Raw genomic sequence first — 25,706 nt, 5'->3', positions numbered from 1 at the left:
CCTTGTTGGGTACAGAAGGAAGAGTGCAGGGCGAGCCATGAGGAGACCAGGCCGGCTGCTTTCTGTCCTGACCTGGGTATAGAGGGGCTCATAGATGTCGACCCCATTGTCCTGGCTGTGAGATAGGGTGTCGGAACCCCGCTTCCAGATGAAGCGGGCCGGCGGGTTGGAGTTGACAGTACAGCGCAGGAACACCGTCTTCTCCTGGTAGAAGTTGCCTCGAACATCGCTCACCGTCTGGTGGACCGTCAGCACGGGCTCGTCCAGGTCTGCAAGGACACAGCCCCAGGGGAGTCACGGCCAGGTGGGGGGCTTGGTCTTCTGGCAACCCCAAGGAAAGCTAAGCCACCCTCAAGGGATGCTTCCAGAAAGCCAGATGGTCTCCCAGCCCACAAACTCGACCAACCTGTTGGAGGCAGGAGAATGGACCTAATGGCTTCCCAACTGTTCCTCCCCCAGCCCTGCATGGGGGTGTCTGTCTTTATCCTCCCATCATGGGATGGAGGAAGCAGCTGCAGATTGGAAATCAGGACACTGGTTCAAATCCCAGGTTAGCTGTTAATTTGCAGTGTGACCTGCCTAAGTCACTTCTCTTTCTGGGCGTTTTGTCATGGGTCATGCAAATACCACTTTCTTTTTAATACCAATGCCCAGCAGAGCTCACTGATGGCGTCAGAAGTCAGAATGATTGCCTCTAAGGAGATTATTGACTGGGAGGGAGCATGAAGGAACTTTCTGGGGTCCGGGAAATGCTCTTGAACTGGATGGTGTTTACACATGCGTTGACATAAGAATTCACGGAACTGTACATTTAAGATTGGTGCACTCTACTGGATATAGGTTAATCCTCAACAACAAAAAAGAATTTAAGAAAAAATCCTGATGCTGGGTTCCATGCCCAATTACATCAGAATCTCTGGAAGTGGGACCCAGGCATCAATAGTTTCTTCTAAAGATCCCCTAGACCTTCTAATGAAGAGTTGGCATTGTGAAACAAAGGCACCAACATTCCACAGCCTAACATTCTATGGTGGTGTTCCAGCATCCCATCATTCTGTCCTCACACAGCCCACCTGGACAGAAGTCATATCAAAGACCATGATGGGTAGAGGTGGGGCACTGGTGACATCCAGGCCATGCCTGCCAGCCCCTTCCAGCACCAATAATGCAAGAAATGATCCTCAGCCCCAGGCTTTGGCAGGCCCTTAGGTGACTGATGGGGGACAGAAGGGTCTGAGGTTCCATTGCTCACCACTTGGGGGTCTCACTTGGTGGGGTGTGGGACATATTTAATGAATAGGTTCATTGTGGACATTAAGATGGTGCCAGACAGGCTGCTTGGCTTGGCCCTATGGCTTCTGGGTAACTAGTGTCAGCCTGAGTGGGCACAGAGGCAGGTGGCAAGCAGTGAAATAGCCTCTTGGGGTTAAGGGGGTACCTCCATGGCAGGCAGGTAGGGACTAGGGGCTTCCCATTCAACCAGCAGCCAGGGCTAAGGGGTGCTTGGTCCTGTAGGTGCCCCCTTGGTGGGGGCAGGGAAGTTGCAGAGCTCCCCCTCGGACAGAAGCAAGAGACATGAGAGACTGTGGGAAGGGCATGGGCCAGAGTCAAGAGAACCTTTGTGGGCAAACAAGTCACAGACCTCCCCCCACTTCCATTTCATCTGTGAAAGGAGTAGAGTATAATCCAAACTATCCCGCCCTCTCTGATCACTTTGGAGAGCTGTGCAAGGTTCCTATGGGTTAGGGAGGGACACGTGTGAATGGTATCGGGGGACACACATCGGAGGAACAGTGGTCCGGGAGAGGTGAGGTCTCTACTGCCTTCTTCCACCGAAGTGTCTCTTCTCCAGCCTCCTTCCCGACCCCCCGCCTTCCCAGCCCGGCCCCCGGGGCACCCGGGCCCGCACTCACACTGCACGTCCACGCGGATGGACTTGATGGCGGGCACGCCCACGCCGTTCTCTGCCTTGCAGTAGTAGCGGCCGCCCTGCGTGCGCGCGATGCGCTCGATGCGCAGCGTCTCGTTGAACACTGACGTCTCCTGGAACTTGTCCGAGGCGCTGCCCGCCGTCTTGGTCCAGCGCACCTGGGCCCGCAGGGCGGGGCAGGGTGAGCGGGGCACGGAGAGGAGCGTGCTCCGGGCTGAAGGTCATGCAACGGGGCCTCTTCCCCCCGCACCCCACTCTTCTCCCTGCGTGCCCGTGGGGCCCACCCCAGCCTGGGAAACTAATTCCCCCCAGGGAAATGCACGGATAGGGTAGGAGGATGCTTCAGCAAAGAGCCTGGGAAATCTGGGGTCAGAGGAAGGAGGCTTTAAATCAAGCAGTGTAGTGCAGTGGTTAAGAGGATGGATTGGGGCGAGTTGCCCCACCTTTCCTGCCTCCCTTTCCGCATTGGGAAAACAGAGAATACTACCTGGCCTAGGGCTTCTGGGAGGATTAAATGTGCCTTAGTGCCTGTATGGCTAAGAATTTGATAAAAATTTTTAGTGGCCTTGGGTAGGCCACTCTCTCCCAGCTTTAGACTTGTCATCTGCGAAAGAGGTCTCCGTGGTAGCCAGCCTCCAAGATGGTCCCTAGCTTCTGGTCCTTTTCTGTGGTGCCCTCCCACTTTGTGCCGCAGATGGGCTGTGTGCCCAATATAACACAGCGGGCATGACGGTATGTCACTGCCAAGATCAGGTTTTGAAGGACTGTGATTTCCACCTTGGGGAAAGCCATCCGGCTGTCATGAGCAGCCCTCCGGAGGGAGGGGTCCACGGGGGAAGAATGGAAACCTCCAGGTCTACAGCCACAGGAGGTAGCCTGCAAGTGGTCCTCCCACCCCAGTCAGTTCTCAAATGGCTTCAGCCTCCTAAGAGACCTTGCACGAGCCAGAACCAGTCAACAAAGCTGCTCCTGGATTGTGGTTCCATAGGAACTGTGAGACAATAAGTGTGTGTTGTTCCGAGTCTCTTGAGTTTTAGAGTATGTGTTATGCAGCACTAGATTAACTATAACTATTACATAGCACAATACTCGCTTTGCAAAGAGGTTTAGAAACAAAGTGTGTAAAGCACCTAAGTGTAGCCCCTGGTATGTATTAGTCACTCAACAAATTTCCATTATTATCAACACTGCCCTAGACCGTGGGAAATGATCAAGGATCACACAAGAAACTGGAGCTACTACTCAGAGTAGGAGAGGTTTAAGAAAAATTGATCATTTCCAGGTGATTAAGTCTTAAGGATTGGAGGACAGGGTAGGGAAGCTTCCATCTAAAAGTTGGGGGGTGGGGATTGCTTATCACTGAGATGGGGCAAGGCCCCGATCCCAGTGAAGAGGTCAGGCCATAGTCCCTAGAAACAACAAGGCTGGGGAGAAGGATGGCGAGAGGATGATGGTAGCAACATTGTGGCCTGCAGTGGCCACTCTCTGCATGAGAAACTTGCCCTTCACCCACTTCAGAGAGAAACCAAGGCCATGAAAATATTTTTTCTTTTGTATTTGACATTTGGCAGGTTTCCTGTGATTTATCTAGATGGGGTGTGTTTATAAACTGCTTTGGATTTGTTTTACTTTATCCATCTGAGGGTTTGTACCTTTCTTCAATTCCACAAAATTCTCAGCTTTTATCTCTTTAGATGTTGCCTTCTCTCAGTTTTCTCTAGTCCATCCTAAGTTAATGTTGTAGCTTGTCATTCTATCCTCCACGTCTCCTAACTTTCTTTTCACATTTTCAAGTCTCTTTGTCTTCCCTGGACTGCATTGTAGCTGGTTTTCTCAGATCTGTCATCCAATTCGTTAATTTTCTCTTTAGCTATCTCTATGGTATGGAGGTCAAATTTTTCAAAAGACTGTTGGATTTTTATTTCTAGGATTGCTATTTGGTTTTCCCCCCATATCTGAAGGATCAGGTTGTATAATCTCCTGACTTGTGGACTGTATGCCTTTCATTATCTCTTTAAACACTTTAACTATACTTATTTTCAAGATCCTTTCAAATTGCTCCGTTATCAGGACACCTGGGTGGCTCACTGGTTGAGAGTCTGCCTTTGGCTCAGGTCATGATCCTGGGGTCCTGGGATCAAGTCCCACATCAGGCGCCTGCAGGGAGCCTACTTCTCCCTCTGCCTATGTCTCTGCCTCTCTCTGTGTGTCTATCATGAATGAATGAATGAATGAACAAACAAAAGAACAAATTGCTCTGTTATCTCTGTTTCCTTTTATGTGAGAGATTATTCAATTCAATTATTTGAGTGTCTGGGCTGGCCCTCTTGGCATTGTATTTTTAAATGTGTTTTAAAATTTTACTCCACAAGCTTATATTCTGTGGGACTTTTCTTCCACAGAAATTTCTGTGGGCCCTCACAGGCCTGTCTGTGGTGTAGCTTTATGGTTGCCTATGCCCAAGACACAAGGGTTCACAGGTTCCAACTAGTTTTATATTAGTTTCTCAGCTTCAGGTTTCCTCACCACTGCGACAGTAAGACACAGCCTAAAGGTTGTGCTCCTTCATAGGTGACTGTTCATATGCTCATCCTGAAGTGGAGTCGGCCTCCGGCTATGACTCTCGGATGTGGAATGGAGAACTTCTGGTCCCCATCCACAGGGGACACTCTTGTGTTTCCTGCTTTAGGTAGAGTGTTTATGTCTAGCCTCCAACCACAGATGGACTTGTGGCCTCAACTCATACCCCCCACCCCGTGTGTGTATTAATACTACTATCCCTGAGGTGAGTATGTAGTTCAAGCCCCTCCAAGGACCAGGTCCTTCACCTTCTGCTCACTGCCATGGCTACAGATTCTTTCTTCATTCTGGCCCTCAAGAGTCCTTCGGTCTTGCTATTTGTTTAGAGTGGGGAATTCCATGCCTACGCAGTCCCCTATCCTGACCTCAAAGTGGACCATGAGATGCTGATTCCTTGTGACTCTGCTAGATTGGATGCTCTGTGACAACAGGAACTGTATCTTCAGGGCCCATCACGGGGCTGGGCTCACAACAGGTGCTCAAGAAATATTTGTTTAATGACATAAGCAAGGAGATAGACGGCATTCCAGGAGAGGTGAGCAGCAGTGGCTAATGCAGGAATGAACAGGGCGTACTCGGGCAAGTGTGACTGGAGCACAGGGTATGAGGAGGGTGGCAGTGGAGGTGAGACAAGGAAGGCAGGTGGGGCCAGACTGGGTGGGGGATGGAGGGCTCTTCACTTCTACCTCTAGCAGCCTGAACTGGGTCTGGTAGGTAATAGGTAAACCACCAAAGGATTTTGAGCAGGGGAATGATATGAGAGAGGAGGTTTGAAGATGATGATTTTGGGAGCAGGGTACAGAAGTGAATCAAGGGGGAGATATCAAACATAGGGGGCCAGTTAGTCTACTGCAGTGGTCCAAGGGATAGGTCTGAAGGTCTGACCCACAGTGGTAATGAGGAAGAGAAACAGAAGACCCATGCAAGAGACATAAAGACAGAAGCCTCAGAGGCTGGCTAGAGGTGGGGAATGAGATGGCACAGAGCCAAATTTTAGCCCAAGGGTTTGAGCCTAGGTAGCAGGAAGGATAATGAAATCGTGGATGCAAGTAGAAAAAAGAGTGTTGTGTGTGCACACGCTGAGCCACAGCCACAAACAACTTATAAATGCGATGCACAAGGGGACACACACAGATGGCCAGTACAGCCTTAGGGAGAGATGGCCCAGCTGCCTCCCTGGTGTTAGGGAGGACCATCCTGATGTCACACCTGATGCATATAACAATGTGAAGATTGGCAGCATTGTCATCACTTTGAAACAAAACTCTGAGAAGAAGCAAGCAGTGATAATGGTTTTAGGTTGAGTCCTTAGTGACTTCCTTATCATTTGCTTATCTCCAGGCCAAACCTACCAAAGTCATCCTTGTGCCCAAAATTATCCCAAAAAACTATTTTGCATTTATTATCCTCCTTAGATCCAGTGAAAAATTTTCTGCTGCTCTTAAATGCCACAGCAGCTCACCAGCAAATTCCACCCATCCTTCCAGCCCACCTCCTGTCTCTTCTCCTCAGCTTCGGTGATAACTGGCCAACCCTTCTGACTGAACATATCCTTGATCTGTGACTAAATTTACCTGGCATTTCCAGATACTCATCTTCTGTGGCTTTCTAACTGCTCTCAGTCTTTAAACCTTGAGAATGTGGGGCTTGCCTACCTGAAGCCTCCTGAAGAGGAGATCATATCATCCTACATTGTGGGTAACCCCTGGAGCCCTCAACCCAAAGACAGGCACACTGGGAGGAAGTGTGCAAAGCTACAGAGAACACTGGTTCTGGATTCAAAATCTGCCTCCACCCTCACAGGAGCTGTGTGATCGTGGGAGTTTACTCAGCCTCCCTGAGCCTTGATTTTCTCAGCTGTGACATGGAAGCTCTAATGTCTTCCCCACAGCATGGTCCTGAGGCTCCCAAGAGAAGACACTGGAGGGAGCACCTCGCACAGTGTCAGCTGCCCTCAAACGGAGGTTGAAGGTGCATCTGAGGAAGTGTCTGCCCAGCAGATACAACAGGATAAAGTGGAATTGAACAGCTGACATTTCATTTTTCCCCTCAGCCGTCAATGTTTTCAGCTGAATAAGCTCCCGGCCTCCAGCCCTTCCCCACAGAGTTCATTTTCCAGCTATTTCCCAGACACGGGCTTCAGTCTCATGTTTACTTGCCCACTTCCTCTGCCTCTGGTCCCGGGCTCCTGCTGCCTCATCCGCAGCTCTGATCCCAGGGCAGGGCGGCAAGTGAGGAGGTGAAGCCACGGAGGGGCTTACCTGGGGCCGTGGGTGCCCGGTGACAAGGCACTGCAGCATGAGGGTGTCCCCCTCCCGGATGGTGTAGACACGCTCACTGATGTTATCCTCCTTCACGACACATGCCTGGCCTGCGTGGACAATCTGAGCCTGGGCGGGAGCTGGCCGGAGAGGGGGCAGGTTTAGGCAAGAGGCACCAAGGCCTGAGGGAGGTCTAGGGCATCCTCTTCTGAGTATGTTAGCAGGAGGCATCAGCCCAGACCTCCCCAGGCCATTCCTTAGAGGCCTCACCTGTTGAGCTCTGGAAAGGAGACTCCCAGGGCCCCAGGCCAGAGTCGAGGACTCAGGAAGGGGGCAATTCCAACTCATCCCACTCTCGTTGCAAGAGATCTGTGCTTTCAATGAGCTGATGAGTCTGAGGGGCTTGGGATCCATACAGACTGGTTATCATCACTGAGTGAGCATCGCTGCCTTCGCAGCCCCCAGAGTGGAAGCTGCTGGTGCTCCTCCCAGCTCCCCAGACACTCCAGGTGCATCCGTTCCCCAGCTGCTATGAGAGCTAGCTGCTAGGTGCACAGAGCTCACCTTGCCTGCGATTGCCTTTCGCCAATGGCAGCTGCCTGGGCCAGATATGCCCACAAGATCACCCCTCTGCCCAATACACACACACACACACACACACACACACACACAGTCGGTGACTAACAACCCCTTCCCTGCCCCACCCCATCTCCTGGTGGGATGGCACGGCTAAAGCCACTGAGCCACATTTTTGCCTGGCTCCCTCCTCTTCCAGTTTCTCCTGAGAGCACTTTCTCAGCAAATCACTTGCCTAAATTGCACCCCCTCAACCATCCCAGGCTTTCCTTTTAGAGAGCTTGACAGAGATTTCTCCCAGCCCCACAGACTGTTCATTCCCCTCACCCAAAGGCCTGCTACTCTTCCCTCATCGCTCCCTGAGCCAAGCCCAGCATCTTCAAGGGAAAGAGGCTCTTTTCCAGGGGCCTGGAAGCTCCTCCTGACCTTTCTCACAGTAACCGGGGCTGGGGGGCCAGAGTTAGTATGTGGCTGGGACACCCAATGGGAAAAGCATACAGCCCCTCCCTGAGTGCTTAGCCCCCAGCCCAGCAATGGTGGGGCTCTGGAGAGGATGACAAGGCCCCTGTCTGCTCCCAGCTGAGGGTGGAGAAAGTGGAGGTGGGAGGGCTAATCCAGGGCACCAGGGGCTCAAGAGAGTGAAAAGAGTCCTGCCCTAAAGAGATGCACAAAGGTGAGATAAAACCCGTACATAAAATGTGTAGCTTCCTCCAGGAAGCATCCCATGACTGGCCTGCGCCCTCCCTCCTTCTGTACCCGGTCACTCTCCCAGTGCGACAACAGAACATCAATCTGTGTGTCTGCCAGATTCGGGGTTCTTGTCTTTCTGTCTACCAAACCATAGGTTTCACCTTTTATCCCCAGCACAAGGCCTTTGAAATATAGTGGGCACTCAGTGAACCTAAATGAATGAATTTACAAGAATATCCTATAGTGATGTTGCTGAGTGTTGTAAAGAGGTATAGAAGGCCCTAGGAGGTCGAGAGAGGGAGAGAGAGCTCTGTCTGCCAGAGGAAGAATCACAGAAGGCTCCATGGAAGAGGCAGCTTTCTCACCAGGCCTCAGAGAATCGGGGAGCTTTGTGCTGGTTGACAGAGTGGAGTCCTACATAATATATATTACCTGGAATAAGCCATGAGTCGTCTTTGGACCTTTGTTTTCTCATCTCTAAAACAGAGAGCATGCTGCCAGCCCTGAGAATTCAAGAGGGTGGGTGTGACAGTAACACAGGCTAACTGAGAAATGCTGATTAGACTCTAATGTGTTCTACAGTTGCCACAAGTAGCGCCTTTACAGAGTTTCTCCAACCCGCATTGATGGGACAGTTGTGAACCAGTTATAGAGGTGAGTCCACAGAGGTAGCCAGGCTGTAAGTCAAAAAGCTGTGGGGCAGCAATTGAGGCCACACGGGCCCTGTTTAACCACGAGAGTCTCTACAAACAGCAGCAGGTTCTGCAAACAGTGGCAGCTTCCACCAGCCCGGAGTCTTGAGTATCCAGACAATCGTCCTGCCTGCCTGGCTGCCATAGAGGAGTAAACCTAGGCTAGCTGTCAGGAAACAAGCTATGCAACCTTGGGCAAGTCAGACCTCATGGGCCTTAATTTCCCCTCCTAAAGCAGAGGAGTAGATTAGATGACCTCTGAGATCCTTCTCAGCTCACACTTTCTATAAATTTTATAATCAGTGCATAGTGCACATATAAGATGCAACCTCGAATCTGGGAAATGGGTCTGAAACTGTCACCCCCTGCAATGAAAATGCATGAACATCACCACACCATGGAAGAGAGAGCCATCTGTGGCCAAGGGCCCCAAGAAATCTCATCAGGAAACAGCCCATCAGCATGACATGCATGCCAGTTGCTGATAAGACCAGAAGGTCGCATGAATGTCTACAAGAGGCCTGGGGTGCCTCTCCACAAGGAAGACATTGATTTAACAGGCTCCAGTGGAAGATAAGCTGTAATCTTGGACACTGTGGCTTGTCTGTAGCCAGGCAGTGTTGTAACAGAAGGTTTGGTGACTGATAGGGAATACTGAAAAGGAGCTGGAGAGCTGGACTTTCTCAGGGTCTGGATAGCACAGGCCAGAAAACACAGAGCCTGGCCAGCAGACACAGGGCCTCTGGCCACCTGCCACGTTTCCACACTGGAGACGAGGCATCATGGATGATGATATCATTAAGATGACCTAACTCCCTTTGATGACATTAAGTATTAAGAATATCAAACTCTAAAATGATAGAACCACTTCGGAAGAGATTTTGGCAATACCTGCTCCAGCTAGACGAGGGTAAACCCCATGACATAGCAATTCCCCTCCTGGGTAGTACCCAACAGAAATGAGTGGTTAAAACAACCAAACAATAGGTCCAACAATATTCATAGCAGCTTTACTTATTACAGCTAAAAATGAGAAACCACCCCTATATCCATCAAGACTAGCATGGGTAGGGATCCCTGGGTGGCGCAGTGGTTTAGCACCTGCCTTTGGCCCAGGGCGCGATCCTGGAGACCCAGGATCGGATCCCACGTCGGGCTCCCAGTGCATGGAGCCTGCTTCTCCCTCTGCCTGTGTCTCTGCCTCTCTCTCTCACTGTCTGCCTATCATAAATAAATAATAATTTTTATAAAAAAAAAAAAAGACGCATGGGTAAATAAATTCTGGTATAATTGTACAATGGGATATTACACAAAAGTAAAAAAAAAAAAAATCCTGATAGACACAGTGACACTGTTGAATGTCACATGGACAATCTGAGTGGAAGAACCCAGACACGAAAGCACAAATAGCATATGATTTCATGTATCTGAAATTCAAAACTGGAAAAATCCAATTTAAAGTAACAGTGGTTGCCCTTGGGTGGAGACAGGGATTAATTACTGGGAAGGGCACACAAGAAGTTTCTGGAGAGAAGGCGGGATCCCATCTGGTGGGATGGAAATGCTTACATCTTAATCTGAGTGCTTATATGAGCGGACATGTATGTAAAAATGCATCGAGTTGTTTGCTTAAGCTTTTACTGTACCTAAGTTACATTTCAATTTTTAAAAAATTTCCCCTTAAGTTTTTCCAGTTTCTTTGGTTGACACTAACCTTTCCAACTACCCATTCCCTTTACTCTGATTCCTATTTGATGAGCTGCTTCCCATGGCTGACTTTTGTCGAGGTATAGATTTTCCCTCTGGAGCAAGTGGTACCCAGGCCCTCTTGGCCTTGGCATTTCCATTTGCTCGTGGTCTCCCCCTGAGCTTTGTTAACATGAATCACCCCCCCCCCCCAATCTGCTCACTCCTGGAATGGGTTTTGGACCTTGACCCACGTCAAAGGCTCTGTCCCACTTAGCCTCGGCCTCTGGCTCACACACCCTTGGAAGGCACTGCCAGCAACAGCATCTTCTGTTCCAGAGGCAATCAGGCCAGAGGCACCATGACATCATCATCCCTTCATTCAGTCTGTCAAACAACAAATGCTTTGAGCTGGCTGCTGTATGGGTGCTGGAGAGACTACCAGGAAAAGCAAACAATGAAGGAGAACTGTCATAGCGAACAAGGGAACAGAAATGAGCAGGATGGTTTCAGAGTGTTGTAAATGCTAAGACTACTCTAAAACAGGGGATGCGTCAAGGAACAGTGAGCAGAGGAGAGATATGCTCTAGAGAAATGGGAAAAGCGGACAATCTGGGACTAATTCCTGGCTCTGCTAGCTGGGTGGCATTAGGCAAATTACTTAACCTCCCTCTCTGAGCCTCAGGCTTTCCATTTGTAAAATGGGAACAGTAACGCCTTCTCCCAGGACTGGCATGAGGGTTTAATACATCTGTAAAACATCTGGCCAAACAAACAAAATGTGCTCTCTCAATAAATGACAATTCCTGGGCAGCCCAGGTGGCTCAGCGGTTTAGTGCTGCCTTCAGCTTGCGGTGTGATCCTGGAGACCTGGGATCGAGTCCCGTGTTGGGGTCCCTGCATGGAGCCTGCTTCTCCCTCTGCCTGTGTCTCTGCCTCTCTCTCTTTCTGTCATGAATAAATAAACAAATAATCTTTTAAAAAATGACAATTCCTGAAATGATTAAGTAGGAACACGAGAAGGAGACAGGAGAGCACGCTTTGGGGCCACCTCAAAATCCCAGGGTGGAGACCCTCAAAGCAGACATTAAGCCTGTAGGGATGTTTCCCAAATATGTTAAAATCCATGTTGAAGGCAGTGCAGGGCTTCAGGGGAGATGAAAACAGAGGGGAGGGATGGGCCCCTTCTGAGCATCCCCTTAGCATCCCAGCACACTCAGTTCTCTGCAAGTTACTTTGTGATTTTAGCAAGTTACTTAATTTTCTCACTTGTAAAATGGGCTTGTTGTGAGGAATACATAAGTAAACTCACGTCAAGTGCTGAAAACAGCATCTGGTACACCGTAAGCCATCTAAACATGTAGCTAGCTTTATTATTCTATAAATGATCCCGCGCTCCTCTCAAGAACCCACCTCCCTGGGGGCCTGCAAGCCCTTTGCATGAAAGGACCCTGCCTCATCTGCCACAGATGGTGAGGAGTGACACCTTCCTGGGGTCCACTGTATATATTTCCAAGCTCCTCACCTCATTCTGAGGGGCAGAAAGAGCAAGTCCTATTTAGCTTCTTTTGGCAGAGAAGACAGTGGAGGCCCAGAGAAGGAAATGCCCTGTCTACCTCACTCACTGACACAAGACAGAGGCAGGGCAGAGACTTGAATGCAGGCCTTTCACCTGCTAGCTTGGAACTGTGTTCACCATCCCAGCCCTTCACAGACTCCCCTACCTCTGCCTGTGTCACCAGGGAGGCTGTTGCGATGCAGACTCCAGGCTGTCAGGGTTTGTATTTGTAACAAGCTCCTTGAGATTCTGGTAGGCTGGCTTTGATCATCTCCGCTTGACACCACATTAGTGGATGGAAGATAGGACAGGAGTTTGGAACCAAGTATGTCTCCCTGACTCTGGTCTATGAGACTTTTCCTATTTCATTCTCCTGCGATCTATCAATGAACCCCCGTAGAAAAGAAAAACAGTAACGCCCAACCCATGTGCCATAAAGTGTTCATTGAGAGTCCTCTGCCAAGTCAGGATGCTGATGCTGCGTCTTGTCTCTCCTTCCCGAATGTCTGGGAATCCAAGTGTGTGTTATTAAAGGCTCTGAAAAGTCCTGCAGTAAACACACCTATGTATCTTGGTTTAAGCCAGTGCTTTCCAAATATATTTGACCATAAAGCCCTTTCTTCACAGAGGATCTCTTAGCATCTTGAGAGATAGAAGCGTTGTGTAAAGCAAGAGGAGATATGCTGATCCAAGCGCAATATAAAACTAATGGCTGTCGAGTCAAGCATCACGGCCCTCCCCGGTCCTCTGGCTGAGCAGAGCTAAGCACTTACATGAGAGATGTCACCCACAGGGCAGCATCAGAAGGAGGACAACTGACAGAAATAGTGGGTCCCTGGAAGAATGCTTCTGGCCTATCAGCTCACTCCTTTTCCTCCCCCCAAAAGTATACACCCATAATTATAGGTAGGGCATAGGGACAGCCAGCACCCCACAAGCCCAGTGAGAAAGCCACAAACTCTCAAGGAAGCCACAAACTCTCATGTTAAGGCAAAGTCCAACTCAGCCACTGTGCTTCAGTAGAGAATTCTCACTGGAATCCAGAGGGGAAATTTCATCAAAGACCCCCGTCCCTCATAAGAGAATTTCCTCCCTGGCACTAGCTAAGGTGTAGGAGGTGCCATTAAATGCACAAGGATGTGACAGCAATATGTAGAGCCAACTAAGGCAGGCAGACAGCAAAATGAATGGAAACCCTTAATTTAAAGCTCCATCAGCTTTCCTTCGGGTTTCTTCCTCACCCCACATTTAAAAAGGTTAATCATCATCAAGTGGGGGCTGTTGCCCTGCTTCCTGCTCCTGACTCTTTCAGGGAAAATGTGTGGATCTGCAGGCCTGGGGAACTTCCAGAGGAGGGGGTGAGGAGAGAAGAGAAGGGGGCTACAGACTTCCCCACCTGGAGTTCTATCCACCCCGTTAGCAGGTGGCAGGGCGAGTGCCACCATCCTAACAGCCTCTCACAAGCATCACTCAGTGTTTCTGGGCTGGGTAATATGGAATCAGGATCTATGTTCTGGTCCTGACTTCCATCAGTCAACACATCCTCGTGAGCATGAAGTGCTGGGCTCGGTGCTGGGGGATGCCAGGAAAGGGCACAGTTGGGAAGAGCTGGGATCAGGACAATGCCCATAAAGGCCTTTCTGAGTGACAGAAAGGAAGCAGGGAAGGATCGGCTGTGAGCTGGAGTTAAAGCTTAGGGGTTCCCCCACCGACCCCCCTACATACAATTAACAGTTCACTCTGTGCCAGCACCATGCCAAATGTTTTATATCTATTAGCTATGTATTGCTCATAAGAAGCCCATCGCTCCCATTTGTCAGATCAGGAAGCCGAGGTCAGCGAGGATGAGTAAGTTGCCCAGGGACACCCTGCTGACTTAGAATCACACTTTCTGATTTTTGCCAAGCCCCATGCATTTCCAGTTCCCGAGTGCCTGGCACAGTGTTGAGGACTCAGAGCTCAGGATGCAGGACATAGTCTCGGAGTCACTATTGGGCCAGTCCCATACAGCATCCTTAGAAACCATCTTACCCTTGCCTGCCTAGCTCCTGGTACACACATGTTTATCGATCTTTTATGCACGTAATGCAAATGGATGCTTAATAATTTAGCAGAGTTAACAGTGCTGAAATATTAACAGGCTTTTCTCTTTTAATTAGCTACGCAGAGAATGGCAGCCAGGGTCTGCTCTTATGGGCAGGCACCTGGCCAGTTCCACCTGGGCATCCTTCTGCCAGGGATGATGCTACGCACCTCTCCAACAAACCATGGGCCATCAGACGTGGACCTCTGGGGAAGATTAACCCTTCTGTGCTCTCTGCAGTAAGGCTTTTCCCTGCCTCCCCATTATCCCTGGCTCTCTGTGGAACTAGCTAACACCTGTCCTCTGTTTACTACCCAGGATGGACCAGGTGACTTCTCTAAGTCTAAAGGAGGCTCCAATTCAGGGCTGGGAAAACAAGTCTGAAATAGTCTCTCCCATCCCATCCCATCTCCTCCAGTCTCACCTTAATCCTGGTTATCTTGAGAGGTACCTGGTGGCTTAGTTGGTTGAGCATCTGACCCTTGGTTTGGGCTCAGGTCATGATCTCAGGGTCATGGGATTAAACCCCAGTGCCAGGCTCCTCACTCAGCAGGGAGTCTGCTTGGGATTCCCTCTCTCCCTCTGCCCCTCCCTGCACTCACATGCACACTCCCTCTCTCTCAAATAAATAAATAAATTTTTTTTTTTTTTTTTAATGCTGCTCATCTTGAGGGGAAGCACCATCACACTCTGCCCTGTACACCTCTGGTCATTCTCTTGGGTCATTAGACTTCCATGCAAGCTGAGTCCCTCTCCATCCTCTCTCTCACTCCCAGCCTCCCAGCCCTTCAGAGGACACACACAATTGCCTGTTTATTTGCCACTGATTCATCCATTTGGTCTGCACAGTTCCTAAGCACCTACTGTGTGCAACGTCCTGCCCTCGGTGCCAAATGCAGAGCCTAGCAAGGCATAGCCATCCTCAGTGAAGAACCTCTGTCCTCACTTTGCTGCAGATCCCACTAGAGATTGCTCTCCACCCCAGGGTCTTTTTTTTTTTTTTTTCTCTCATCAATACCAAACTCTTATTCGGCCAACCTCGTCTTTGGCCACAAAAATCTCTTCCCAACCCAAGTGTATAGGGTCTGTGACCTCAAAGTACAAGGGCTATCACTGAATGTGAGACCAGCCATAGCAGAAAGGCCCAGCGCACACAGGCTGCCACACTATCACCACAACTAAGGACAAAAAGCTCTGCTTCTGTGGTCAGAGGCAGGGCCTGCTACTGCTCATAGAGCCCGATACCACTTGCAGGAGCTGATACTGTTTGCAGGGCCTAGCTCTGTTTGCAGAGCCTGATGCTTTTGGCAGAGCCTGGCCCTCTTGACAAATTTCCTCTGCCCAAAGTGGTGGCCAGTCTATCTGTGCCCTGAGCCCAGGGAATGTCTGGCACCCTTGCACCCACATCCTGGCCTCATCAGAAGGCACACAGGTATTGAGAGTGCCACATGATATTCCTAGATGCTTTGTTGTCTGTGGATCAACAGAAGTCTAATGGGCACCCTACTTGTGGAACTCTGGGATGTCTAGACAGGCCACCGGGAGGGACTCCTACATGGGGACTCTGAGGTGCTCTGGGGAAAGCTGTAAGAAACTTTCTTCCTGAGTCTCGGAAGACCAGGATCAAAGCTCTCAACAGTGAGGGGCCCTCTGGCAGCTCTAACCAGTGTAGGTGGGACACTCAGGGAAGACAGGGGGAAGGCACATGCCCTAAATTGGGCACTGCTTGATCTGAGGCTATAAACATAAGCCTGAGGGGCTGCCCAGATGGTGTGGTATGAGGGGCAGGAGGCAGGAATCTACCTCTCATCTCCTTACTATCAGACATGTTATTCAGTCTCCTGAGGTCTCAGTTTCCTCAATCTGCAAATGGAGAAAATACATCTCAGACAGTCGTGGAAGTAACTTCTGGGTTGTGAGAATTAAAGGAGATAGCATGCACTGGGTACCTAACACAAGGACTAGTATCTCAGTAGATACTTAATAAATTCTAATCCATTTTCCATTTGATAATGTAGCCCAGGACCCTGTGGGAACCCATTCAAAGAACCTGCAAGAAGAAAATGTAACACCAGATGAGGAAGCCTACTTTGCGGGGAACGCCATGAGCCCAAATCTTGAAAGACCAGAACAGCAAGGTGGGCTACAGGAGGTAATTGCAGGAAGGAAAGATCTCCCCAAGAAAACATACAGGATGATGGCAGGATAAAGAGGCTGCCACCCATCAGGACAGAGAATGGCTTCTAGAACACGGCACCTGAGCCTGCCTGGCCCAGGGATGTGAGGTCTGCAGACATGGGGTCACTCATGTAAGTTTTCCTGCTTGGATCCCACCTACCCAGCCCTGCCAAGCCCTGCCAGTCCTGGGGACCCCATCACTGCACTACCCTTGGCCCTGCAAGCTGGTGGCAGCCCAGACACTAGATATGACCAAGCCCCCTCAACACTGAAGCGTCACTATTGACCCAAACCCATGAGAGGAGCAGATGTGGCGTAGACATGGCTTGGACATGGGCACAGTTTATCCAGGCAGTTGCAGCAATGCTCTGTGGCCTGGGGCAAATCTTTTTTTTTTTTTTTTTAAGATTTTTATTTATTTATTCGCAAGAGACACAGAGAGAGACAGAGAGAGAGAGAGAGGCAGAGACACAGGCAGAGGGAGAAGCAGGCTCCATGCAGGGAGCCTGACGTAGGACTCGATCCCGGGTCTCCAAGATCCGGCCCTGGGCTGAAGGTGATGCTAAACTGCTGAGCCACCCGGGCTGCCCTGGGGCAAATCTTTTAAATCTCTAGTCTATAACCTCAGTTTCCTGTCAAATGGGCATAACTGTAATCTCTATTGTGAGGGTTAAATACAATAGGAACCGAATCTGCTGAGCACAGCCTGTGCTTCCTAGTTAACACTCAAGAAGTAGAGTTAGAAGAGCGCAGAATAAAACCTGCTAGGTCTAGGCCCCCCGACCCAGTAGAGCTTGGGCCAGGCCCAGGCCAGGGAATGGAAGGTGTCATAGCTTTGCTGAAGCAAAGAACCCCCAAGGCTCCACCAAACCCCCAAACCCAGTGGCTTCCTCCAAGCCCCTCAGAGCTGAGACCCAACCTAGAAGCACAGGCACAAGCTGGCTATGGGAGCTCAGGGGAGGTGACAAGACCAGGGCACTGAATTTGGGCTGAAATGGGCATCTGGGGACCCTGGGCCCACAGAAAGAATGGCAGATGGGTTGGAATCCTTTCTAATCAAACCTGCAAAAATTGGTTGGAGGCCTCACCCCACCACTTACCGTGACTAAACTCCCATTTTGCCATATAAAACAAAGGCCAAAATACCGTACCCCCAGGGCCTAAGCGAGATGACTATCAGAAGGCTCCATGTAAACTGCCAAGTTCTGCCCAGGTCAGGTACCTGTTAGGCACTGAAAGGCCCAAACGTGGCTTCGTGAAGTGAAAATTGGAAGTTATGAAATAAGCCATTATGTACCTATTAAACCAGGGAAAATAAATTAGGATGATAAAAGCCATTGTGGCTGGGCTGTGTGCAAAGCTGGCTCAAACTTTTTGTAGCACAACCCAGCAGCACAAAATGAGAACCATAAAACTGTTCCTATCCTATGACCTATTAGGCAATCTTACTTTGGGGAATAGGCCCCAAGGAAATAATGTAAAAGGAAAAAGTAATTCACATAAGGATATTCACGGCAGAGCTATTTAGGAGAAGGGGGAGCTGGCACCTGCCCAAATGCTCCACGACGGAGAAACCGAGAAACAGTGACCAAACTCCCACACATCGATGCAGGGGGTGCCCTGCAGCCATTAAAGTGACAGGGCTGAGGGCTCAGTCAATACCAAGAGACGTGTGTGGGAGATAAAGTCAGCCGACAGAGCAGAACAGACGACTGTTTACCGCTATGTAAAAATGTATTGACAGGTGTGGGCAGGGAATTCAGAATGAACGGTTAATGTTTGATGGTCATCGGGCTCCTTCTTTTTTTCCTACGAGGTTGTTTAAGTGGGTAATAATAACAATACCACCCTGAAAGCAAAATCAATCCTGCGGCTTGAGAGCAGGTACAGCCTTGGACCCCAGGCCAGAAGAGCAGGGGAGGGAAGGACAGTGTTCCTGCTGAGCCCACCACTGGGCAACCCTCCGATGTCCCCACCCCCAGGCCACAGTGGGTTTCGGGGCCTTATCCACCCAACTGTGGGGTGAAATTATGGGTGCCATGACCTAACTGCTTGAAACATCTCAAAGCTACCTTTCCACAGCTCTCCCAGACCGGTCTTCACCCCACCCAGCTCAGGAGGCGGTAGGAGGATTAGCTCTGAGTTTTATAAATCAGGGAGCAGAGCTATAAGGGCCTGATTCACTTTATGCCTCTCTCCACATTCAGTGACCTCAGGAGGACAGCACTTACTGCCTCCCAGCACCCCAAGGCCTTAGAGCCATTCCTCACCCCCACCCTCATTAGAGAAAACACACTATCCCCTGCTGTCACCTGGAAACAGTTCTCCATGACTTCTCTCCTTCTCCTACACCCCACACCCAATCCACCAGCAAGCCCTCCCAGCTTCCCTCAAAAGTGCTCCCCAATCCAACCCCTGCGATACCACCCTTGTTTTAGCCACCACCATCTTCTGCCTAGATTTCTACAACAGCCTCCTGATAGGTCTATTCTGCTTCTTCCCTGGCCCAGCACAGTCTGTTCTCCACAAGAAGCCAGAAGGATCCCTTTACAACGCTATGTCATTTTTAAAAAAATATATATTTATTTATTCATGAGAGATACACAGAGAGAGGCAGAAGGCAGAGACACAGGCAGAGGGAGAAGCAGGCTCTTTGCAGGGAGACTGATGGGACTTGATCCTGGGACTTCATCCCAGGACTTCAGGATCACGCCCTGAGCCAAAGGCAGACTCTCAACCGCAGAGCCACCCAGGCGTCCCATTCAGGTCCTGCCCTTCCTCTGCTCAAAACCCTCCCATCTCACATGGAGTCAAAGCCAACTATTTTTAAATAGGCTGCCACACCAGCTGTCATCTGCTCCCATCCCCACCTATGTTCTACTGCCCCCTGCACTGTGGTCACACTGTTCTCTCTGTCGTTCTTCAAGCAGGCCAAACCCACTGCCTATCTCAGGGCCTTTGCACTTGCAGCTCCTACTGCCCGATTGCTCTTCCCCAGATTTCCAGAGCTTGCTCCCTCACTTCCTTCAGTTGTGTTTTGAGAGAGGCCCTCCCTGACCATCCTATTTAAGACAGCATGCCTGCCCCACTTCCACCACTTTCAATCCCTTCCCCTGCTTTGTGTGTTCTTCATAACACTCATCAACACCCTGCATATTAAACAGTCACTTGTTCATTCTTTTTCTGTGTCCTCGTCAAAAGACAAACACTCCTGGGAGGAAAAGCATGTTAAATCCCTGAAAAGGATGAACAATCTTTTTTTCTTTTTCCAAGAGTCAATTCAGGAAGCATCAAGTTGGGGAACAGGTTTTCTTTAGCATTAGGTACATTTATAAATCAAGAAATGCAATACCTGCCCTCCTGTTAAGTATTCTCATTATTTTTTTTTTTCCTCCATCACTGAAGGGTTTCACTCCTTTTTTGGCTAAAACTTTAGAAACCACATAAGTGGCATGCACTGTAGGATCTGATTATAATGCTGAGCTGCCGAACAACTTGTAAATGATTTGGAACCCAGTAGGTCGGGGGAGAAAAGTGAAGGACCTGGGGAGTGGGGAGGCCAATTGGACCAGAGTTCAATCACAGCCAGAGACAGAAAAGTCATTGCCATTAGGAAGCTCCTAGGGGCTGAGAAGGTGGTGGGGGGAGGGCTGCCTCTTACAAGGAAAATGAGGTCTGGGATAGGCAGTGGTGCCTAAAGGGCTAGGTGCAAAACACATCTGTCTCCCAACCTACAGAGTGGCTCAGAGGGAACGTTCTGGCTATAAATTTCCCCAAGAGAGAAATGAGAGGAGGGCTGAAATTTTGCCCTCCCTGGGCCACAGTCCCACTCTTGCTCCCTCTTTCCCCTAATGGTCTGTTGCATGTCTGTACACAGAACCTCACTGCCACTTCCCTGGTGGCAGCCTCTGCGACTCACTCAGGAGCTTCCCGAGCCAGGCCCAGGCACTGGTGTCAGTCCCGTAGCAGGATGGCCTCTGAACAGCCCCAGTCACTTACTCCCCCTGTGCCAGGCACTAGGCTAAGAATGGCTTTTCATGTGCTCCCACCTCCTCTTCACCACAGTCCCCTCAGGAAGGTGCTGTGAGTGCCCCTCTTGTGCACAGGGCGGCTTGGCAGGAGGCACAGAGCTTAACCTGCCCGAGATCACACAGCCAAGGGCGCCTGGGTGGCTCAATGGTTGAGCGTCTGCCTTTGGCTCAGGGCGTGATCCCAGGGTCCTGGATCGAGTCCTGCATTAGGCTTCCCACGGGGAGCCTGCTTCTCCCTCTGCCTGTGTCTCTGCCTCTGTGTCTCTCATGAATAAATAAATTAAATCTTAACAACAAAAAATCCACAGCCAGTGAGTGGCCGGGGCAGAACCTGAACCCAGATCCATTTCAGAAGCCCCTGCGCCCTCACACCACATACTCCCACCTGAGACAGATGATTATTCATCAACTTTGATATATTTAGTTGCTGGCTTCTGAAATTAGACCTTGGTGTCATGGAGCCTGGCAAATCATGTGCAACAGCTGACCTCAGAGCTGCTAGTCACTGACACCTGGGTGTGCAGAATGTCTCTAGTTACTCCCCTCCCTGCGGGCACCGCCACAAGAAAGGAGGAAACAGTGGAGGGGGTGGGTAGCCAGAGGACCACTTGGCTGACCCTTCCCAGAATCCTCTTCTCCCGTTGCCATGGCGTCACCTCTGCAGAGGCCTGGGCCCTGGCGGTGAGGGTGAGGTGGGGCCAAAGGAAGCTACCTGGGAAAAAAGAAAAAAGGAGCTAGCCTTTGGAGTCCCTCTGGAAAACGGGGCCGCAGAGGCGTCAGCCCTGAGAACTTCAGTCACCAGGGCCACCCTCGGGTGGAAGAGGGAAGAGATTCTCAGGAGGAAGGGAGAAGGACCAAGCAGAGGTGGGAGAAGGAGGTGACAGAGGGTTCTGGAAGGGTCGGGAAACCGAGGCACCCCAAGGAGGCCTAGATCCTGCAAGGCCTGGATACTTGAGGGCACGAGCCCCATGCCCAGCAAACAGTAGGTCCTTAATGAATGTCAGTCAGAGCTGTCATTATTCTAAGTGCTCAAAAGAGACTTCCTGGGTAGGAGAGCAGCGAGCCTGAGCACTGAGCAGGGCGCCAGGAAGATGCGTTCGGGGGCTCCTGGCCTCGGGCTCTCCCCACGCACCGCAGCTTGTCCCCCGTGTCAGTGCCCCTCGGAGCCCGAGCAGCTCTGCGCCCGCCAGGCTGGCCGGGGAGGGCTTCAGGGGAAGAATGGGCCCTCCTGCCCCTCAGCCCAGCTGGGGCCACCGTCCACGGGCCCGGCCCAGCCCCCATCCTGGCGCGGGCGCAGCGGGTGAGCGCACGCCTGGCACAGGCCCCAGGGCCCGAGAGGGAGGCTCCGAGCCGGCAGCTTTGTATTTTGTGAAAACCACATCCACAACTGAGCTCTCCAGCCAAGCCGGGCCTGCTGGGAAGGCAGGCGGGCCCCTCTTCCCGTCCCCCTGCTGGGGCCCGCCCTCCCTCCTCGGCCCCCACCCAGGGACCGCGGGGAGCGCCAGCTGCCACCCCGGCTGGCATGGGGGGCTGAGGGGGACGGGCCTGGGCCCAGCTCTGGCGAGCCCGGGTTCACCTCCCCCCCACCCCTACCCCCTTCCTGCCTAGAATAAATTGGAATACAAATCAGAGGGAAACGCTTTCCTCTGTTTGAACAAATTGCTATGGATTCCTCCTGTCTCAGGTCAGGGCTCGCAATGGGGGATATTTTCACTCGCCGACTGCTAATAGACTCAGGAGAAGCTGCTGGATCGATGGAGGCCGGGGAAAATTAGCCAGGAGCTCCGGGCCAGCCTCGGCCTGCCCTGGCCCCACTGCAGGTCTCCTAGAAGTGGGGGGAGGGGCAGCCGTAACCCGGGCTGGGCCAAGCACCGGGCTGCTGGCTGCTGCCCACGGTGTGGCCCTGCCCCGTGCCTGGGAAGCAAGGGCTGCCTGGAGGGGCAGTGGGATAGAGGTGGACCCAGAGAAGGTCCCCCAAATGCACACACCGGGCTCCCTGCACGCACGCGCACATTCTCAGATGCATCACCATGCATTCCCACACCTTCAGGACGTGTACACCCTCGAATATTTACTGGCACATAAACACAAATGAAGTACATATGCCCAGGATAGAGAGCGGGGGCAGGGGGATGTATTTCAGCTCCTATCGAGGTACCCAGTGGGAGCAGTTTACCTCATGCCAATGGTCCTCCGCATACACACTGAGCACCAGCAGCCAGAGCTCCCCACCCAATCACCTCCTTTGGCCTCTCAGTCTAGCTCTCTAGAGCCACTCCTTACACCTGTCCCAACTCCAAAAGAATGAGGGAGAAGAGACTGGGAGGGATGCAGCCCAGCCCTGCCCCCGATAGCCTCGCAGCCCCCAACTCCTTCAGCTCCCCAGAAGGTGAAGGAGTGAGCCAGATGGGGGTGTTGATGCTTCAGGCATGTCAGGGCATCCCTCAGTACTGAACCCCCCTGGCATTGCCTGAGGCCGCAGTGGCTGTGGCAGTGCCAGGGGCCATGGCTGTATGGGGGAGCCAGTGGAGGTCAGAGGGGAGGAGAGAGCTCACTGCAGCCTCTGAATGCCCTGGAAGGAGGTGGGAAGGCTGGATCACCAGAAAGCCACTCATGTCTCCTGCAGGCTGCCGTAGCCTACACGAAGCCACACACAGATGCAGGCAGGCACGCGTGTGCGCACACACACACACACACACACACACATATACAAACTCCCCTCAGTAAATCAGAGCCCAGATCTGGTTTGGGAGAGATGTAGGAGAGAAGGGTGTGACTCTTGCCTCTGGCCACTGGTTTCTGCCTCTAAAACTGAGCAGGTAGGGACAGGTGACCTCTTAGCCCATTATCTTTCAGATTCCATGATTCCAAGCTGGGCTCCCGATTTGCCCCGTGGCTAAGGACTTCTCTGGCCCCTCCTCAGCCTCAGGTTTCTCTTCGGAGGAATGATTAGATTTGCCCTAAGATCCCTCCCTGGTTTTGATTCCACAAGCCTGTAATTCTAGATTGTCTCTTTGTCTCGCTCTCTGCTGTATCCTCAGCTCCTAGAACAGTGTCTGGCACATAGGAGGGGTACTCAATAAATATTTGATTAATTAATTAATCTTAGTCAGATAACGATCTGGCACAAAAATTCACAATAGGATGGAGGTGCTCCGATCTGGATCCATAAGGCCCAGGGATATTCAGGGGTGTGGGCGAGCCTCCCATCACCCGTGGGAGGAGGTGGGTTCCTGGAGCAGAAAGTGACAGAATGCAATCAACTTTATTACCCATATGGAAACCTGCCTGCGGAGACGTAGTCTGAGATGGTCCCCACCTCTTTCTTAGTTTTGAATTCACCAGGTGGGGAGCTAAAGATCATGCCTCTCCTGGCAACGCCTCAAAGACCTGTAAACTCTGAGTTTGCCCTCAGTGATCCCCTAACCCTGCGTTCGTTCCCCAAGTGTGAGGCCCCCTCCATCCCTCTGGGAGAGCCTGGATTCTATTGGGAAGATCTTGGGGAAGTTGACTTGCTGGGGTCTGGTCACAGAATCCAAGGAAGTAAATGAGCAGCTCACAGGTCTGATAGCCGCAAGGGAGAGTTTTCAGCCTGGAGTCAGAGCTTATACGTGCATCCAGAAGACAAGACCTAAGAACAAAGAGCTCAGCCAAACAGGCTGGATCTGAAAAAGCAAGACGGATGGCTTAGGCAGGATGTAGTACAAGCTGTCAGCGCCTGCCCCTCTCCCCCGCCCCGCCCCGCCCCACACTCTCCTCTAACCATCTGATTGCACACTGGCCAGAACGCTTTTCTCTGCCTGAGGCTGTCTCTGGCCACTAGGGCTTACACTTCATGTGTACCGGGCTAGCTAGACGTACCAGAAAATTAATAGCCTTCGGAGCAGCCCCCAACCAAGGACAGATAGGAGCTGGTATACACATGCCCCAGCTCCCTCACCATGGCAGGAGTGACCCAGAGGTCCCCAGTGGGACACGGTGGTGACTGGCTTGACAATACACCTTTCCTCAGTTCTCTTTGCTTCCCTGTCTTATGTCCCCATTTCCCTACCAGAGTTCCCCAGGCTCATCTGCCAAATAAACTATCTCACTCAGCTTCTTATCTCAGGCTCTGCTCCTGGGGAACCCAAAGACCACGAGTCCAAGCCAATTCTGGTCCTCATGATGTCCACTATTAAATCTCTCACATGGGGGGATCCCTGCGTGGCTCGGCGGTTTGGCGCCTGCCTTTGGCCCAGGGCACGATCCTGGAGTCCCGGGATCGAGTCCCGCATCGGGCTCCCGGCATGGAGCCTGCTTCTCCCTCCTCCTGTGTCTCTGCCTCTCTCTCTCTATCATAAATAAATAAATAAATAAATATTTTTAAAAAAAATCTCTCACATGGCCACGACCCAGAGCCCACATAATGCTTAACAATCACACCTACAAACATCACATAACCAACCATGCTCCCCAACCTGGACCCATGACTTCCTTGGAAACTTCCTTGCCCCAGCATCAACATTTCAACATCCAACTCATCTGATCAAATAACCTGGGCACTGGCAAAAGGCCTAAGGGCTTCCAAGTATTCCCAGAGCAACCTTCTGGTAACAGTGTCTGTGTTTCTGCTGGCTACCTTTTTAATAACTCTAAGGAGGGACTCAGGCAGTACGATGGAGATGTTGGATGTGGTACGGATTGGCAGCAACCTCCAGTTGCCAAGCCAGCTGCCTCCTCCACCCACACCAGGGGCCTCCTTGAGATTTCCACTAAGGGCTTCTTTTTTTGTTGTTGTTTTAAAGACTTTTATTTATTCATGAGACACAGAGAGAGACAGGCAGAGACATAAAAGTAGGCTCCCTGTGGGGAGCCTAATGCAGGACTCAATCCCCAGACCCAGGATCATGCCCTGAGCCAAAGGCAGATGCTCAACCGCTGAGCCACCCAGGCGTCCCTCCGCTAAGGGCTTCTAATATCTAAGCTGGAGTTCTGAACCCAGAGTGAGCCCCAGATCCTATAGTTCAGATGCAATGAGGCCTGGGAATAAGAAATAGGGTTCAGAGGGGTGAGGGGAGAATTATAAGGGTGTGGGCATAAAGAGCTTATAAATGCCATGCAGACATGTCCTGGCTTCTCCTGAACCTATAAGGAGATACTGGAGAATGAGCGAGATCTAGCTATAGAGTCCCTGGGCGTGGCTTTTAACTTTAGCCTTGGCACCTAACTGCTGTGTGATCTTGACAAGCCACTTACCTTCACTGGTCTCAGTTTCTTCCTACAGTGAATCTCACGGCTCTGCTTCTGGATCACTCAAGGCCACTGGCTGGCAGCTGAGCTCACTCCTTGCCACACCCTCTGGCCCCATCTCATGGCCTTCCCTCTGTCTACCCTATGGCCTTATTCCAGAATGGAGAGTAGAGCCCAGGCCTTGCCACCTCCAGCTTGCCTTGTGGGCTTTA

The 25,706-nt window shown here is 51.2% G+C and overlaps 1 protein-coding gene across 2 annotated transcripts in view; it reads right to left on the bottom strand.

Annotated features, from left to right (window-relative positions):
• MDGA1 (MAM domain containing glycosylphosphatidylinositol anchor 1) overlaps positions 1–25,706 on the bottom strand; it is a 62,616-nt gene that overhangs the window by 23,300 nt on the left and 13,610 nt on the right. For both annotated transcript variants that reach the window (XM_072833202.1, XM_072833201.1), the window contains exons 2-4: positions 6,772–6,911; positions 1,914–2,088; positions 73–269 (exon numbers count right to left, since the gene is read on the bottom strand). In XM_072833202.1, the coding sequence (XP_072689303.1) occupies positions 73–269; positions 1,914–2,088; positions 6,772–6,810 (411 nt within the window). In that variant the 5' untranslated portion in view covers positions 6,811–6,911. The remainder of the gene's footprint in view (positions 1–72; positions 270–1,913; positions 2,089–6,771; positions 6,912–25,706) is intronic.

The sequence above is a fragment of the Canis lupus genome, chromosome 7 (genome assembly GCF_048164855.1).
Source record: "Canis lupus baileyi chromosome 7, mCanLup2.hap1, whole genome shotgun sequence".
Classification (NCBI taxonomy): domain Eukaryota; kingdom Metazoa; phylum Chordata; class Mammalia; order Carnivora; family Canidae; genus Canis; species Canis lupus.
This window is presented reverse-complemented; position numbering and strand designations above follow the sequence as displayed.